Consider the following 16,948-nt stretch of genomic DNA (forward strand, 5'->3'; position numbering starts at 1 on the left):
TGCATTTGGATTGTTGTTCCAACCACCTCTGGACCGAATGCAGGGGGGGGGGGGGGGCGAACTATGTGGTCTTGTGACAGTTTATATGTTAGCAAATACTTCAGAGGAAATTCAACACAAAACATACTTGCCAGAGCTATGTGCCTGACTGATTGCACATTGAAAATTATCCAAAAAGCAAAAGTATTTCTTGCATGGAGCAGCAACGGAACACCTATGATTTTTCAGCTTTTGATATAATTTTCAGTGTCTCTGAAAATACCAAGCCAATAAGAATTGTTGTCAAGTCTCAGGGGGCTCTTGTACCCTTTACCTAATCGATTTCTGGAGTTCAGAATATCAAAAATTCTACTGTTGCTTTCACTTTCTTTAAAATTTAGATCACCAACCCTCCTCAAAAACTCCATACTATCTGCCACACTAGAACTCAAAGTCTGTGCAGCTAATGAAACATTCATTTTTCTATTTACATAACTTAGGCTATATGTTGTCCTGATAGTTTGTTGGCAAATGTCATACCTTCTTGTTGTACCTTGTTCAATTGCTCAATGAAATGCCATCCAATAATGCCAGTTGGAGACTCAATAACAGATACTTCTGCTAGAGCGTTTCTGGCTAACTTAATCATATGACACATGTCCAAGATACAATGAACATTGTATTTTTCCACAAGAAAGTGGCTTTTAAAATCACCCTTGGAAAAATTTAAAGTACAGCCAAGTGAACATAAAGTGCTTATATTTACCTTGCAGCCATCACATGTAACACACCAAACCCTAATGCCAGAACTGTGCAGCCTCTCTAAAGCAGATTTTATCAGTGTGGCCTGATTATTTGCCTGTACAACACTGATAAATAAATATTCAATTGGGCATTTAAATTTGCCTTTAATAGAGACAAGCATGAAAACCAGAGCCTCAGATACCTCTATTACTTCTTTTGACTGAGGCACTTCCACACCAAAGTCCATAAAACCTGTGTATCACTTACTTCCTTGGTCCCAAACTACTTGCTTCCTAATTGCCATACTGTCTACTATTAGACATGAATCGCTGAACTGGTCCCTTACAATTGGTTCAAATCAATGAACTTAAAAACATCTTTTAAGAGGCCAGGTTCACAGTCTACACTGCCACCCATTTGGAAATCAATGATTTATGGGGCAGATGCATTAATTTTTGCAGGTATGCATATGCTGCTGGTGAATAAAAGTACACAGTCATCGCAAACATTTTCACATTTGTTGTGTATCTATTACCCTTTGATGAGAGAGAGTTGTTCACTAAATTGCACACTAATTCCACTTGTGTTCCTTTCTGATGATTGAGGAAGTTATGTAACTTCTCAGGAAGATGCCCCTCCTCCTTCAATGAACTTATGATGTCATCCATGGAAAACACTTTCTTCTCTCTTCTTCGAAGTTTTTCACGGACGCACTTCAGTTTACGTTTTAATTCGTGCACAATGTCTGAGAAAAAATTGCAAATTTCGGTCGCCTTGTCTTCCATTCCTACTTTCGACTGCATACCACAATCAATTACTGAAGAAGCAACTGCACTCTGAAATAAAGAAATAATTTCGTTATATATGATTGAAATAACTCAAAGCATGATGAAAAAATATTATAAGAAAACTTTGGGGGTGTGGAAACATCCTTATACTAACGTTTTCGACACAATTCGCAGCTTCTGCATTGGATAAATGGGTCATGCTTTCCACGCAATAATTGTCATTGACAACATTGTCCACGCAATCAGTAGCTTCTACAGTGGGCAAATCGAGCACAGATTCCATGACAGGACGCTAAAAACAAAAATATGGATTTGAATTACAACATTGCTTAGACCTATGTAGCCCATTTGTGTCCGTACAAAATAAGTTCACAAAAGTAAAAAGCACACACATAGCAAGGAAATTAATTAGCTACCTCAAATGGAGAAGCATCGTTGTCACTCACAATCCTAACAACATGTCGTCGTGGCTGTTTATTTGGTGGCATCAAATGTGTCGGAAAGTCAAAAACTTATGGCACTGCTTCGGGTTTGAGACGTTTCTTCCACGTTCCGGGGCTCACTACGTAATCCTCTTGTCGGAAATGGTTTCCGCAAAGAAAACTGTAAGACGTAGGATTAAAACATTTCCGCTTCACGGAAGTAATCCACTTCTTCAGCAGCTCTGGGTGCTTTAGAGGAAACCTGTTCAAAAACATCTAATTAGCAAACGCACTAAGTCTGTATTGTATCAGTAGTCCTATTACCTGTGAAATGGTAAGTCACCTTCCTTACTCCATCGCTTCGTACAATTGAAAGCGGAACAAGAAATTACCATTTCCATAATCCTTAATTCCTTATACACCGCACAGACCGAGAGAAACTTCTTGCCAAATTCGAATATGGCGGGCAATACAGACGACAGTAATCAGCTGGTAGAGCCATCTATCGGTAGGTCCGGTAGTTGAGCATCCCTCATTTCGCTAGCTTTAGACGCCTGTTCAAATTTTTCGTCGAAGTTCAAGATGGCTGACAACAACTTGTTATTAACCGCAGCAGTTCTACGTACTCCAATTGCGTTGTGTGCACATGCGGAAAAGAAGTGGGGGGAAAAAATGGAACCATACATACGAGGTTGACAGTCTTAAAAGTCCTGGGATTACAACTTGATAATAAATTCAGTTGGGAGGAGCACACCACAGAACTGCAGAAACGCCTTAACAAATCTGTATTTGCAATTCGAGTGTTAGCAGACATAGGCAACATAAAAATGAAAAAGCTTGCATACTTTCATTCCATAATGTCATATGGGATAATATTTTGGGGTAAATCTTGAAGTCAAACAAAAGTTTTCAAGGTCCAAAAGCGTGTAATACGTATTATTTGAATTCACGGGCCTCCTGCAGAAACCTCTTCAAAGAACTGGGTACTTCAGATTCTTGCATTGGTACTGGGGGAAAATAAGAAAGAAAATGAAACTGTTGGCGGGCCAGAAGTACAGTGAGACTGTCGTTTAGACGTACGAGATTTGCAGGTTAGCTTTTTTTGTTTTGTATTTCATGCCTAGATACTTCCGTAGAGATATTGTTGCATGTGGATCATTATATGTAATGATTATTACAATACATGCAACGATATGTTTGTACAGTTATCTAGGCATGAGAAACAAACAAAAAAAAAAAACTATAACTCTCGTAGGCCCAAATGACAGAGTCTCACTATACTTCCGGCTCGCACGTTAACTACTGCCTCTCAGTATATTTACTTCTTAGTAAAATTTGTCGTAAATAATATATCTCTTTTTCCAACAAACAACTCAGTTCATACATACAATACCAGGAACAAAAATGATCTGCACAAGGACTTAAAAACACTTACTTTAGTTCAAAAAGGGGTCCACTACTCAGGAACACTCATCTTCAATAATTTGCCAGGAAACATAAAAAATTGAGTTAGAAATAAAGATCAGTTTAAAAGGAGCCTGAAAGACTTACTACTGGCCAACTCCTTCTACTCCATTGGCGAAATTTTTAATAGAAACAAATGATGTATTTATTCATACTATTAGTATTTTTATTTCAGCTTAAAAAAAATCGACATGTTCCACATCCACGAGGATCTCCTCAGCACGGATCTATGGAACGAAAAACTAATCTAATCTGGGTGAAGCCGTGGGTTTTACGACGACACGATAAAAGCATTCAACAAAACTTGTTACGTGAGCTTACAGTGGAAGACGTCAAGTCGTACATCAATTACTTAAGAATGGATGAGCATACATTTCTGTATGTGCTCAATGAAGTGTATCCTCATATCACAAAGCACAATTTTCACTTAAAAACTGCTACATCTTCAGAAGACAGGCTCACTAAGTCACTATAACACTCCGATTCATTGCTACAGGAGAGGGTTATGTTATGTTAGGTTAGGTTACGTTAGGTCAGGTTAGGTCTCCAATCTTCTTAATCTATTTCTTATTCAGGGTGCCTCACGTTGTAAAGCGCCTCATAAGCTTCAGACATCTCTATTAATTCTGTAGTTGTCGGCACACACCAATTGTATTTACCGGTAATGGTTATAAAAACACTACAGACGACAGAACGCTGCAGCGATGCTAGCGCTCCGCGTGGTAACATTTCGCATTGCAGTGAACAGAAGACAAGCGATTTCTTTGATCAAATATACGGCCTCGGCCTAGATTTGATCAAATATTGGACGACATTTGTCAAAGATCCCTATTACACTATCAAAAATCTTTGACTAAGATATTGGACAAAGAAATTTGACAGTGTAATACCGGCCTTAGTACCTTACGCAGTTTGCGAAAACAAGGTGCTCTGAAATTTAATTGGTTCCCGAGAACAGTGTTCTCAACACGTTATTTGTGGCCTTCTCTCGAGTGCAGTTAAGGGCGGCAAATTCCAAACAAACAGAATGAACTTTCGTAGGGCTTGATTATCACAGCCTGATATGAACAGGTCGTAGTAATTGTCTGAGTCTCCGCGGGTTGTGAAAAATCGCCTGTTACTTGGCAAATAGTAAATAAAACAACGGTCAACATGTTCTTTAGACACATATTGACGAAAGCACTTTGCGGTTGTTACACAGGACTGACACAAAAGTATGGTAACAGTAATAAATTTATCTTAAACTGCTATAGCACGGTTACGAAGGTAAGTACTGATTCTACCTTCAGTGTATAGTAAATCAAAGGTTATGTGTGCCTGAGCAATCCGTTTTGTAATTTACAGGAGCAAAAAGTTAATGTTGGAGAACAAGTTATTAACTATTTGAAGGTCGGTACGGGACAGCATCATTTATTGCTTCTACCGGGGGCCCTGGGTAAGTTATCAATAGAAGAAACTTACGGTAATTTTCCCTTATGCATGAAATAATAAAACTTATTTCTGTTAACTTAACAAATAGTTGTTCTTGTGTTTTATCAACTTATATTTGTCAATGAAAGTTCAAGCTGGCTTTATTAACGCCATCATAAAAATTTAGTCCGAAATTGAGGATTAAATCACGTTAGCATTATGTCGCCCATCTCCCTGAAATTACCAAACTCGTACAAACACAACCTAAATTTTCCACGTAACTGATTGTTTGTACTACTGTAAAAACAATGATTTACAAATAATTTACTCAAAAGTATCAAAGAATTTTACAAATGATGAGATTATCCTGTCGTACAACAGCAAAGTTTACCAACACCAAAATATAATTAAAGGAAAACGTAGTATTGAAACAGAATTGTGTTAGTGTACTCTTCATTAGTCATTGGTACAATGACATCACATTTAAGAGGCAACTTTGCGAATGGCCTGCGGTATGTTTTTTATTGAAACGACTATTTGCTTAAGTAGTTGTCATTGCAGTAGAGGACAGTTATAATGTTGAAAACTGTTACACTTCCGTCCTTAAACTTTTTCTTCTGGGATATTTGTAAATGACTGGTACAGTGTAAAGAAGAGGGATTACATTTGTCAGTATCTTGTCTCATTCTGTGTGAATTGTTAGTGGCTGTTTCAGTGAAGTCATTTCCTCTCAAGCGTTTCCCAAAGGCAACTTTGCCAAATGTTTGTGTAATGAATCTAGTTTCTACCACTGACAAAGAATTTCCATACATGACATAATTTTAAGTTTCTCAATTACCTGAACATTGCTTTTGTTGAGTGGTACAAGAGAACTTTCAGCATTTTTCATGTCTATTTAAGCTGTAACCCATCAGAAGGAAAATTCGAGTTAAGTGAGTTCTCACTTTTGATTTGTTTGTAAGAGAGTGACATAGAGGTATTACACATATTACTAAATGCATTTGATTTTTAATTGCTCCTCTTTCCATTTAGTTTGTGTCTTTAGTTTGAGGGTAATTCTCTTCATATGTTTTTGATACTGTTACTATCTGTGTGTGTCAGATAGTTGATCTACAAAACACAGAAACAGAGAAATGAAGCACCTTGTTGACCTGCTGTCTAGTTCTATCTCTACTGGGCAGTTGCTTTCAACTGAGCCTATTGATATTGGATTGTTGTATGGCATTACTTTCATGTTGTTTATACCCTGCCGGAAAAAAAATTAGTACATCCTTTTAGAGGTTTCCATTCACTCATGGTTTAGTGTTGCAACAGTACATGTGAAGTACGAGAAATGATTACATTTACAGATAAGTAGAACGACTGGTTCGAGGTACCAGGTGTTGATCCGTCCTGAAACACCCATATTAGTACGTGGTGTAGCCTCCACAGGTGGCAGTGCAAATGCTTACTCTGGCATCCATTCAATTGCACAGAGAGCATATACTGTCCTAAGATAAATTATGCTGTGCGACCTCTTCTCATAGTTCCGTTAGAGTTGTTGGGTGATTGGTTGCACGAGTCACTTCTTGTCCAATCATATCGCACATGTTCTTGATTGGAGACAAGTCCGAAGGTCACAGAGCACATAGAGTTTCACGGGCAGTATGTGGGTGAGCTTTTTTCTATTGGAACAACACATCACCTTCCTGTTACATGAATGGCAAAAGAACGGATCTAATGACATTCTGCACATAATAAGTGCTTGTTCGCATTCTTTCCAGAAACACCAATGGTTAATGAGAGTTGTACCTTATTGCACCCCAGATCATAAGGCCTAGGGTGAGGGCAGTGTGTCTTGGAAGAACGCGTTCTGCGAGACATCGCTTACCGGTCTACATTGTAAATGCAAACGAGCATCACTTGCATACAGGCGGAATCTGCTTTCATCACTGAAGGTCGCAGTGTGCCATTCCATCTTCCAAATGATTCTCTGCTGGCACCAGTTGAGCCATGCATGTCCAAGCTGTGACATGAGTGGAAGACAGGCTCTAAGTGTGTGTGAGCCCATAGTCCCACTCCTAATAATCACAACAGTTTGTGTTGACACATCTCATCTCACAAACCCTAATATCTGTGCCGTCGGATCTGTACAATCTTCCACCACTGACCTTACGACGATCCTTGTGGGTATCTGGACCACATAGTTGCCCATATTCTTGTCTTCAGATGTGAGAATGCTCACTTGACCACTGATACCAGCATCATTGCATGACTGATGCAGAATGTCCAACTTGTGTGGCAATTCTCGGAAAGGACCATCCAGCCACTCGGTAAGCCACAGTTCGACCCCTTTCAAACTCGCTCATTTCGCTGTAGGAAGCACAAATGTGTCTCCATACTATTGTTGCCTGCTTTCTCCACATATTTGCACTACAGTGAGCCTCCTGGCTGTGACCATTCCCTAATAAAAGGTAGTCACAGGCGGCACTCTGGTAGCTATGCCACTAAACTATCTTTTGGAAGACGGCACTGAAACCATTATCATTACATTTACCATCTCCCAGCATTCATATGCGAGAATCACATCAAAGTCAATGTTGTCTTTCACAATATACTACATCCCCCCCCCCCCTCTGCTGACATAATTGTTTTATTTTCAGAATGAAGTTCACTTTCGAAACTGGGTCCTTCATCACTGATAGGTTTCAGGTTAGATACTAGCAGAAGTAAAGCTATGAGGGTGGGTTCTTAGTCGTGCTTGAATAGCTCAGTCAATTGAGGACTTGCCTGTGAAGACAAAGATCCCATGTTCGAATCCCGATCTAGCACACAGTTTTACTCTGCCAGGAGATTCCCTTTTTTCATGTTAGTTCTCTCCATAGACAGTCATTAGATTTGTAGTGGTTGTTGATGCATACAAGCATTTAGTTTAATACCATCACAAATACTTGTGCAAAACACTTTTTCTGCAGAGATGTTTCAGATTTATTTGGGTTTATTCCAGCAGCAGTTTCTACTACTACTACTACTACTACTAATGGGACTGTTATTTATGTAGGTATGTGGGTATTTACATACTTATAGGTCTAGTATGATGAAGATAGAACAGATAATTTGCTGTTGCCTTTTACATGCTACACTGTTGATTCATTTGTCAAAACCATACAATCCAATATCAGAACCCTGATGATGATGATTAAATTCCATTTTGTGTAATGTAATGGCCCAGTTGATTGTCTGAAAAACTGAGTCGGCAACCCTCCATAATTAGAAAGATATTGAGGTCAGAAGAGGATAAGATGTTAGTATTACCCATTAAAAAGCTTTTGTGCTATGTTTTCCAAAAGACAATATATTATAATGTGAAAATGTGTAGTGAAATGAGATGTTTTGTTATTATTTACTTGTGTTACCTCTTTATGCAGTTTGTTGTGTAATTTTATTCTTTGGTTGAACATTTTGTTTCTTATGTTTATTCTTTCTTGATAAATGTAAGTCCAATTTAGATTTCGTCCCATTTTTATGGACAGAAGTGTTCATACAGTAATAATCAAGGTTAGTTTTCGAGTGCAGGAACAGTTGGTAAATGCGGTAACATGATGTACTTGGTAGTCCCAATGTTTTAAGCAGATCCATATACTGAGTACAATTACTGTTTTGGTTAGTATTCTGATAGTTCCTTTCTGCATTTGGAAACTGACATTTTATGCTGCTGTTCATCACAAAATAATTCCATAGCTAAAAATTGCATGCATGTGAATAGTACATAACCAAACGTCTCTGGCAGTTGTACATTGATGTCAGAAATCAAAGGACAAAATGTGCTGATGACATTTGATTTGCAAGTACCTTTGTGTGTTCACATGACTTCAGTTGACAATATTCATTTGCAGAAATTTTACATTTGTTATGATGTCTGTTGAAGTACTGTCTACATTGAATTTGTGTCATTTTCCATCTTTCCAGCTGAAATACACAGCTTCTGTTTTCTTGATATTTCACGTATCTTTATTGCATGTTGACCAGAGTATCTGGATGAATAATGTCTGTTGAATATTTTCATCTTCTCTGATATTTATGTACATTTGTGCGAAGAATGTCCATGGCTGGAATATCCTTTGGCAGCAGTGCCAGCTACTGCACTAAATGACAAAGCTAGTCTCCAAGAGTAGACTGTTATTGATTTTCAGATTATTTACTTAAACAATTTTTATATCAACTGCTTAATATTTTTCATAAATGTCTTGACTCCTGGGTTTCCCTAATGCACTCAAAACTTCTGAAGTTATCTCAATCTTCAAAGTGCGGGTAGGCCTAAGCATTTACACACAACCAGTTTCTACTGTTCCAGTTTTCTTAGTCTTAGTCTATTATGTACAACCAGCCAATCTACTGTTTTGAAAAGCATGATCTCCTCTCCAGCAAACAGTTTGGGTTCTAAACCAGTAAAAGTAAAACTGTTTCTGTTACAGAAGTTGCTAGTCAGGTCCTAAATGCATTTGGAAATAGGGATTTGGCACCTATTGTATTTTGTGAATTCAGTGAAGTGACTGTATACCTGCTAACATTCTACTTGCAAAACAAATTTTATGGCATACACAACCTATCTTCAGCTGTAATAAATTCTTGCTCAGACAACTGGAGACAGTTCATCACTGTTAAAAGTAGATGCTCTTTCCTGAAGGAAGTTTTGATATTTGCAATTAATTATTTACTATTGCATTTAGAAGCTAATTCTGTAGTATATTATGCAGGCAACACGAAATTGCATAACACATGCGATAACACCATAGAGTACAATCAGGCAACAGTGGAAAAATTCAAGTAGCAATGAATTGATTATCTGTCTAATTCTGATGAAACACAGGAATTAAATCTAGTAGTAACTAGATGATGTACAAAGTAAATCAGTAAAACTGTTAGGCTTTCATGTTGACTTCAAACTAAAATAGAAGAAACAATGTAGGAAAAGATGCATTGCTATTTACCGTAAAAATGACAAGTTAAGTTGCAGACAGGTACAATTAAAAGATACTTACACATAATTTTTGGCCACAGTCTTTGTGAGAGCTAGAAAGAGGAACACACACCACTCATTCGCACAAGCAAGCACATCTCATGCACACATGAGCACCAACTCTGGCAGCTCTGACCAGAATCTGAGCTGCCAGAGTTGGTAGTTTTGTGTGCATAAGGTGTGCATGTTTCTGTGAATGAATAGTGGGTTCTTGTTCTCATGAAGGTTGTTAGCAAAAGCATATGTATAAATGTCTTTTAATAGTGTCTGTCTCTCCAACTTAATGTGTCATTTGTACTGTAAGTAGAAATCTATCTTTTTGTGCATTTTTGATATTCCAACCTGGAGTTTCCATTGTTTAAAATTGGAGTAATGTATTACCCTCATGTTTAAGAGAATAGCTCAAGTGGTCTGTCTTATCTGGAAACGTCACTTGCAACTAAAATGAGCTTGACACCTGATATAACATACACCATCACAACACTAGAGGCAAATTGATGTCCTACGTAACAGGTTGTGGGGGCCTAAAGACCCACATAAATAAAATATTTAAACTTTTTTAATATGTTCCAAAATCTGCTTGGTCTATGCCTCAAAATACTTTTTAAAGTTACAATTGATGATCAGTTGTTGAAAAATCATTCAGCAAGTAACAGTGATGAAATAAACAGCATTGATAAGATTTTGGGAAAAGAGGTATCATTAAATTGTAAGAATTATTATGTAACAATGTGTTTGTCATCAATCTTGTATTTAGTGATTAAACTTATTCCACTGTAAGTGGTCAGTCGTTAACATTGAATTGTCACACTACAACCAGATTGCTACACGTCATAAGTAAGGAGGGGGCGGATGCTAGTCTAAGAGCTTATCTAAGGTATAATGATGTTTATATGTGTAACAATGTGATTAGTCTTAAAAACATTGCAGGTTCCATTTGGACTGATTTTAAGCCACAAGTAGAAGGTGGCTTAAGCCAGTCAAAATACACTATTATAGCATGGGATCCTCCAGGCTATGGGCACAGCCAACCTCCTCCACGTGACTTCCCACCAGATTTCTTCTTCAGGGATGCAACTTGTGCAGCCAAGCTCATGGAAGTATGTCATTGTTTTCTATCATAAAAATTGTTTCAGTTAAATATTCCTTACTTGCCAATTCCCATCATACAATGTTTACTATGTATTTATTTCAAAATTGTCATTGTGTTGTGTCTCTGAAAGAGGTTTCTCTTCATATCCAATTTACATTGGCATTCTTTTCTGCATAAGTAAATACTGACATGGAAAGTGAGGAGGAGGGGTTGGAGCCCTATACTTCTCAAAATTGCAACCTCAGCAAACTGGTAAAGGGAACAGATAAATTTATGATAATATTACCAAAATAGCGTATGTCCATCACGTACTCAAACAAAAGGTTTGTAGGTAATATATAGGAGTGTTTTCTGGCAAAGGAAATGCTTTTGTTGTTAAGTGATACAGAGGCTGTAACCACTAGGGCTCTACCTAAAGACAAGAGGAAGTTCATTAACCTCTTTTTAGAAAAGAATTGTTGGTTGTGCCTGTCCTTCACTCAGTTTCAATGTGAGATATGTATGCTTGAAGATCATCTACTCATTGGTTGAGATAATTCACACTCATACAATCACTGTGTGCGTCTTTAGTTCAGTTCAGATGGGCATCTGATTTTTACAAGAGATGACATTTCATTTAATTTACCTGCCCACTTCAGATTTCCTTGCATTGTAGTTTAGTTTTTTTGACACTACAGGTGCATGACACACCAATTATTAAACAAGGATATCTGCAAAACATAGTTTACTTATTTCATTGGCAAATGGCATAAGGAAGTTTACCTGACTGGCACAGCTGAGATAATGAATTACTTTCAATGAGAACATCTGGTCATAGGCTTTTGATGATGACTAAAATTACAGTAGTGAGAATGCAAATATTTTTTGTACTAGTTATCTCACCATGCATTGTGCTGCTCATGTGAAGCAAATGTACAGTCCTATCAGCATGCACAAAGAAGGGTGTGGTGAAAGACTGACATTGAATGAAATATACAAGAACCAAGGTAAGCCTGCATACCAGAAGGAGCCACATGCCAAATGATGGTATTTGATTGCAATGGCATGGATATAGCAGCATTAGCTTCTGTGAACAATTAGAGAAAATATATAATCACAAGAAATCACATCCTAATGCACAGCACCTCTGTGTATGTGTGCAAAGTGTAACTGGACACATCTGACTGCATTCATCTTCTTAGTATTACAGATATTGAAGCACTCACTTGATGTAGTGTGGAAAGTATGAAGGGTTGTTGTACAGTTTCAATTAACTTTAAAAAATAAAATTATGTAATTTTTTTGCAGGCAAATGTCTTGTATGCACTGAAAACCTTGTGCCACAGTACTGTAGCATGTCAGTAGCAGAACCTAGAGGAACAAAAATAAATGGTGTAGCCATTTTTAAAGTAGGATATTGTATGATGATTGTTTTTCTGCATCTGAAAGAGAAAAACTCAGTAACCCATGTTGAATGGTGCAAGTGTACAGTAACAATGCACCACCATATGAGACAGTCACATGGAAGTGGATATCATCTCTGAAGCTAGGCAGACACGTGTATATAAAGCTCTCGCTACGTTAAGTGATTAATATTGAAATAAGAGCTAATTTAGTTAATATTACATTTTAGACTAGTGTATATACTTCTTCTCTAGGGTATCTATTGAAGGTTTCGCTTTTCTGACCGTATTTAGATTGAAAAGGGGTTACATTTTCTAGGTGTAAATTTCACGTGAGTGTAGATTTTCCTTCTTGACTAGAGTTATTGCTTCGAAGTCAAATTAATTCGTGCCAGTCGTACAGAGCTTATGTGGTTAAACCTTTTGGAAGTAAGTTTAAAAGTTTGTTTACATTAGTGTTTATTTATGGATTAGTAGGCTACAGGTTACAAAACTACTGTGGTCTTGTGCCAACTTATTCTCTGCTTTTGTGTTAAGTTTGTCTATCAAACCATGTGTGATAAATGTGGTGGTTGCCGTAGAATTTTGAAAGAGGGGGTGTTCTGTGTAGACTGTAAGTTATGGTTTCATTGGGGCGAATGTAGCGACGAGGAAACAAGGGTAGAAAATGAGGCTCTTCCATGGCAGTGTAGGTTATGTAGAAAGGACAGAAAAATCGCAGAACAGGAGGCAAAAATTTGTGCCCTTAAGGCTGAATTAGAAAATGCGAACTTGGAATTACATAGGTGAAGGGAGGAAAAAGAGGCTGGTAACTGGGAAAAGGTAGCAAGCAAAGGGCAAAAAAGGGAAACAGTTGAAAAAAACTCCAGAAATTCAATTAGTAAATCAGTTTGGCTTGCTATCTGAAGTGGACGAAGAGCCTCATCCAGATGTAGTTGAAAGTAGGTTGAAGCAGAATATTAGCTTAAAGAAAAAAGACAGATTGGGATCAAACCAGAATAGGAAAAGAAGAATTCTGCTTATAGGCAGCAGTCATGGGAGGGGTGTGGGCCAGCAGCTTCAGGAGAAATTAGGTGCAGGGTACCAGGTCACAAGTTTTGTGAAACCAAGTGCTAGCCTTAGCCAGGTGACAGAAAACTTAGGTCAGTTACGCAGGGAATTTGAGAAGGAATATCAGGTAATTATAGTTGGTGGAGCAGGAAACAGCCAGGCTATGAATCCAAGATACAGTATTAGGAGTGACCTGGGTAAAATAGGAGCAGAAACTGAGCACACAAATGTGAGGTTTGTGGAGCACCATGATCAGCCCTGGGTAAACACTGCTGTGAGGCATGGTAACACTGAGCTTAACAGGATTCTCCAGACACCGGCAAATACTCACATAAGTGTTGTTCCAGTAAATGTGTTGGTAGGTGGGGATACACTACACATGGCCTGCGCCTGAATAGGATGGGGAAAAGTAAATTAGCTTCTCTATTAGCAGCAACTGTAAGGGGGTCCACAGTCACACAAGGGGTGATCCCTGTGGTTAATGAGTCCAGGCAGACAAGTTTTTTAGGTTAAAGCCAAAGTCCAGACAGATGACAATCAAATAGAATAAAAGAAACTTCACGTACAGTTAATAGAAGGGCAGTATCAACATACTTCATCAAAATATCAGAGAAATAAAAAATAAAGTAGATGAGCTATTAGTGTGTTTAGATTATCTTAAAAATAAGAATGAGATTGATATACTCTGTCTGAACACCATGTAACTGCGGGCATGGATAGTGTCAGCATAAGTGGGTATAATTTAGCATCTTACACCTGTAGATCTAGGATGGATAAAGGAGGAGTTGCCATTTTCATAAAACAAGGGTGTAAATACAAAACTGTAGAAGTAAGCAAATTTTGTGTTGATCAGCACTTTGAGGTTTGTGCATGTGAACTTCAGCTACATAATGTAGTATTGAGATCAGCAGCAGTGTACAGGTCCCCATTAGGAGACTGGGAGCTGTTCGTAAAAAAGTTTGACTCCCTATTATGCTGTCTGTGAGACAAAAAGAAGAAGTTATTAATCTATGGTGATTTCAGTGTAAACTTTCTAAGTAATTCTGATAGGAAAAGCGAACTAGAAGTGTTATATGATGTTAATAACTTAGATTCAGTAATCAATTTCCCTACACGTATAGCTCAAGACTGTAGCACACTCACAGATAATGTATATGTACAGAAAGAGGATGTAAAACAAACACATGCTTTCCCTATGGTACATGGATTGTCAGACCATGATGCACAACTGATTAACTTACAAAACCTAACAGGGTACAGTTCGGAAACCATTAAGTAAAAGTGTGAGGTCGCTCAACCCGGTATCTATAAAGTACTTCAGAGAAAGCTTAAGAAATGTTAATTGGGGAGATGTATATAATGAGCCAAATGCTAATGATAAGTGCAACATATTTCTTGTTGCTGTTGTTGTTGTTGTTGTTGTTGTTGTGGTGGTGGTCTTCAGTCCTGAGACTGGTTTGATCCAGCTCTCCATGCTACTCTCTCCTGTGAAAGCTTCTTCATCTCCCAGTACCTACTGCAGCCTACATTCTTCTGAATCTGCTTAGTGTATTCATCTCTTGGTCTCCCTCTATGATTTTTACCCTCCACGCTGCCCTGCAATACTAAATTGGTGATCCCTCGATGCCTCACAACATGTACTACCAACCGATCCCTTCTTCTAGTCAAGTTGTGCCACAAGCTCCTCTTCTCCCCAATCCTATTCAATACCTCCTCACTAGTTATGTGATCTACCCATCTAATCTTCAGCATTCTTCTGTAGCACCACATCTCAAAAGCTTCTATCCTCTTCTTGTACAAACTATTTATCGTCCATGTTTCACTACAATACATGGCTACACTCCATACAAATACTTTCAGAAACGACTTCCTGACACTTAAATCTATACTCGATGTTAACAAATTTCTCTAATTCTGAAACGCTTTGCTTGCCATTGCCAGTCTACATTTTATATCCTTTCTACTTCAACCATCATCAGTTATTTTGCTCCCCAAATAGCAAAACTCCTTTACTACTTTAAATGTCTCATTTCCTAATCTAATTCCCTCAGCATCACCCGACTTAATTGGACTACATTCCATTATCCTTGTTTTGCTTTTGTTGATGTTCATTTTATATCCTACTTTCAGGACACTGTCCATTCCGTTCAACTGCTCTTCCAAGTCCTTTACTGTCTCTGACAGAATTACAATGTCATCGGTGAACCTCAAAGTTTTTATTTCTTCTCCACGGATTTTAATACCTACTCCGAACTTTTCTTTTGTTTCTGACAGACAGCAGTAATAGCTTAAAAAATAAATTGAAAATATATCTCCTTGACAACTCCTTCTATACCATAGATGAATTCTTGAATAGGAATAAATAAATCTATAAATATAGTATATGCATTTTGTGCCATTTAAGGAAATGGGGTAAATAATAAAAATATTAATCTTTAACTCTGTGTGTGTGTGTGTGTGTGTGTGTGTGTGTGTGTGTGTGTGTGTGTGTCTATATATATAAAAACAAAGATGATGTGACTTACCAAACGAAAGCACTGGCATGTTGATAGACACACAAACATACACACAAAATTCGAGCTTTTGCAACCAACAGTTGCTTCGTCAGGAAAGAGGGAAGGAGAGGGAAAGACGAAAGGATGTGGGTTTTAAGGGAGAGGGTAAGGAGTCGTTCCAGTCCTGGTAGCGGAAAGACTTACCTTAGGGGGAAAAAAGAACAGGTATACACTCGCGTGCGCACACACACACACACACACACACACACACACACACACACACACACACACACACACACACACACACACACACACCCATCCGCACATACACAGACACAAGCAGACATTTGTAAAGGCAAAGAGTTTGGGCAGAGATGTCAGTCGAGGCGGAAGTACAGAGGCAAAGATGTTGTTGAATGACAGGTGAGGTATGAGCGGCGGCAGCTTGAAATTAGCGGAGGTTGAGGCCTGGTGGGTAACGAGAAGAGAGGATATACTGAAGGGCAAGTTCCCATCTCCGGTGTTCTGACAGGTTGGTGTTGGGTGGGAAGTATCCAGATAACCCAGACGGTGTAACACTGTGCCAAGATGTGCTGGCCGTGCACCAAGGCATGTTTAGCCACAGGATGATCCTCATTACCAACAAACACTGTCTACCTGTGTCCATTCATGCGAATGGACAGTTTGTTGCTGGTTATTCCCACATAGAAAGCTTCACAGTGTAGGCAGGTCAGTTGGTAAATCACGTGGGTGCTTTCACATGTGGCTCTGCCTTTGATCGTGTACACCTTCCGGGTTACAGGACTGGAGTAGGTGGTGGTGGGAGGGTGCATGGGACAGGTTTTACACCGGGGGTGGTTACAAGGGTAGGAGCCAGAGGGTAGGGAAGGTGGTTTGGGGATTTCATAGGGATGAACCAAGAGGCTACGAAGGTTAGGTGGACGGCGGAAAGACACTCTTGGTGGAGTGGGGAGGATTTCATGAAGGATGGATCTCATTTCAGGGCAGGATTTGAGGAAGTCGTATCCCTGCTGGAGAGCCACATTCAGAGTCTGATCCTGTCCTGGAAAGTATCCTGTCACAAGTGGGGCACTTTTGGGGTTCTTCTGTGGGAGGTTCTGG

General features: G+C 38.6%; 1 protein-coding gene across 1 annotated transcript in view; it reads left to right on the forward strand.

Moving 5' to 3' along the window:
- The first annotated feature begins 4,178 nt into the window (after positions 1-4,178).
- LOC124614046 (valacyclovir hydrolase) overlaps positions 4,179-16,948 on the forward strand; it is a 44,728-nt gene continuing 31,958 nt past the window's right edge. The window contains exons 1-3 of the mRNA XM_047142884.1: positions 4,179-4,663; positions 4,742-4,832; positions 10,737-10,906. Of these exons, the coding sequence (XP_046998840.1) occupies positions 4,550-4,663; positions 4,742-4,832; positions 10,737-10,906 (375 nt within the window). The 5' untranslated portion in view covers positions 4,179-4,549. The remainder of the gene's footprint in view (positions 4,664-4,741; positions 4,833-10,736; positions 10,907-16,948) is intronic.

Source organism: Schistocerca americana, chromosome 1 (genome assembly GCF_021461395.2).
Source record: "Schistocerca americana isolate TAMUIC-IGC-003095 chromosome 1, iqSchAmer2.1, whole genome shotgun sequence".
NCBI classification, from domain to species: domain Eukaryota; kingdom Metazoa; phylum Arthropoda; class Insecta; order Orthoptera; family Acrididae; genus Schistocerca; species Schistocerca americana.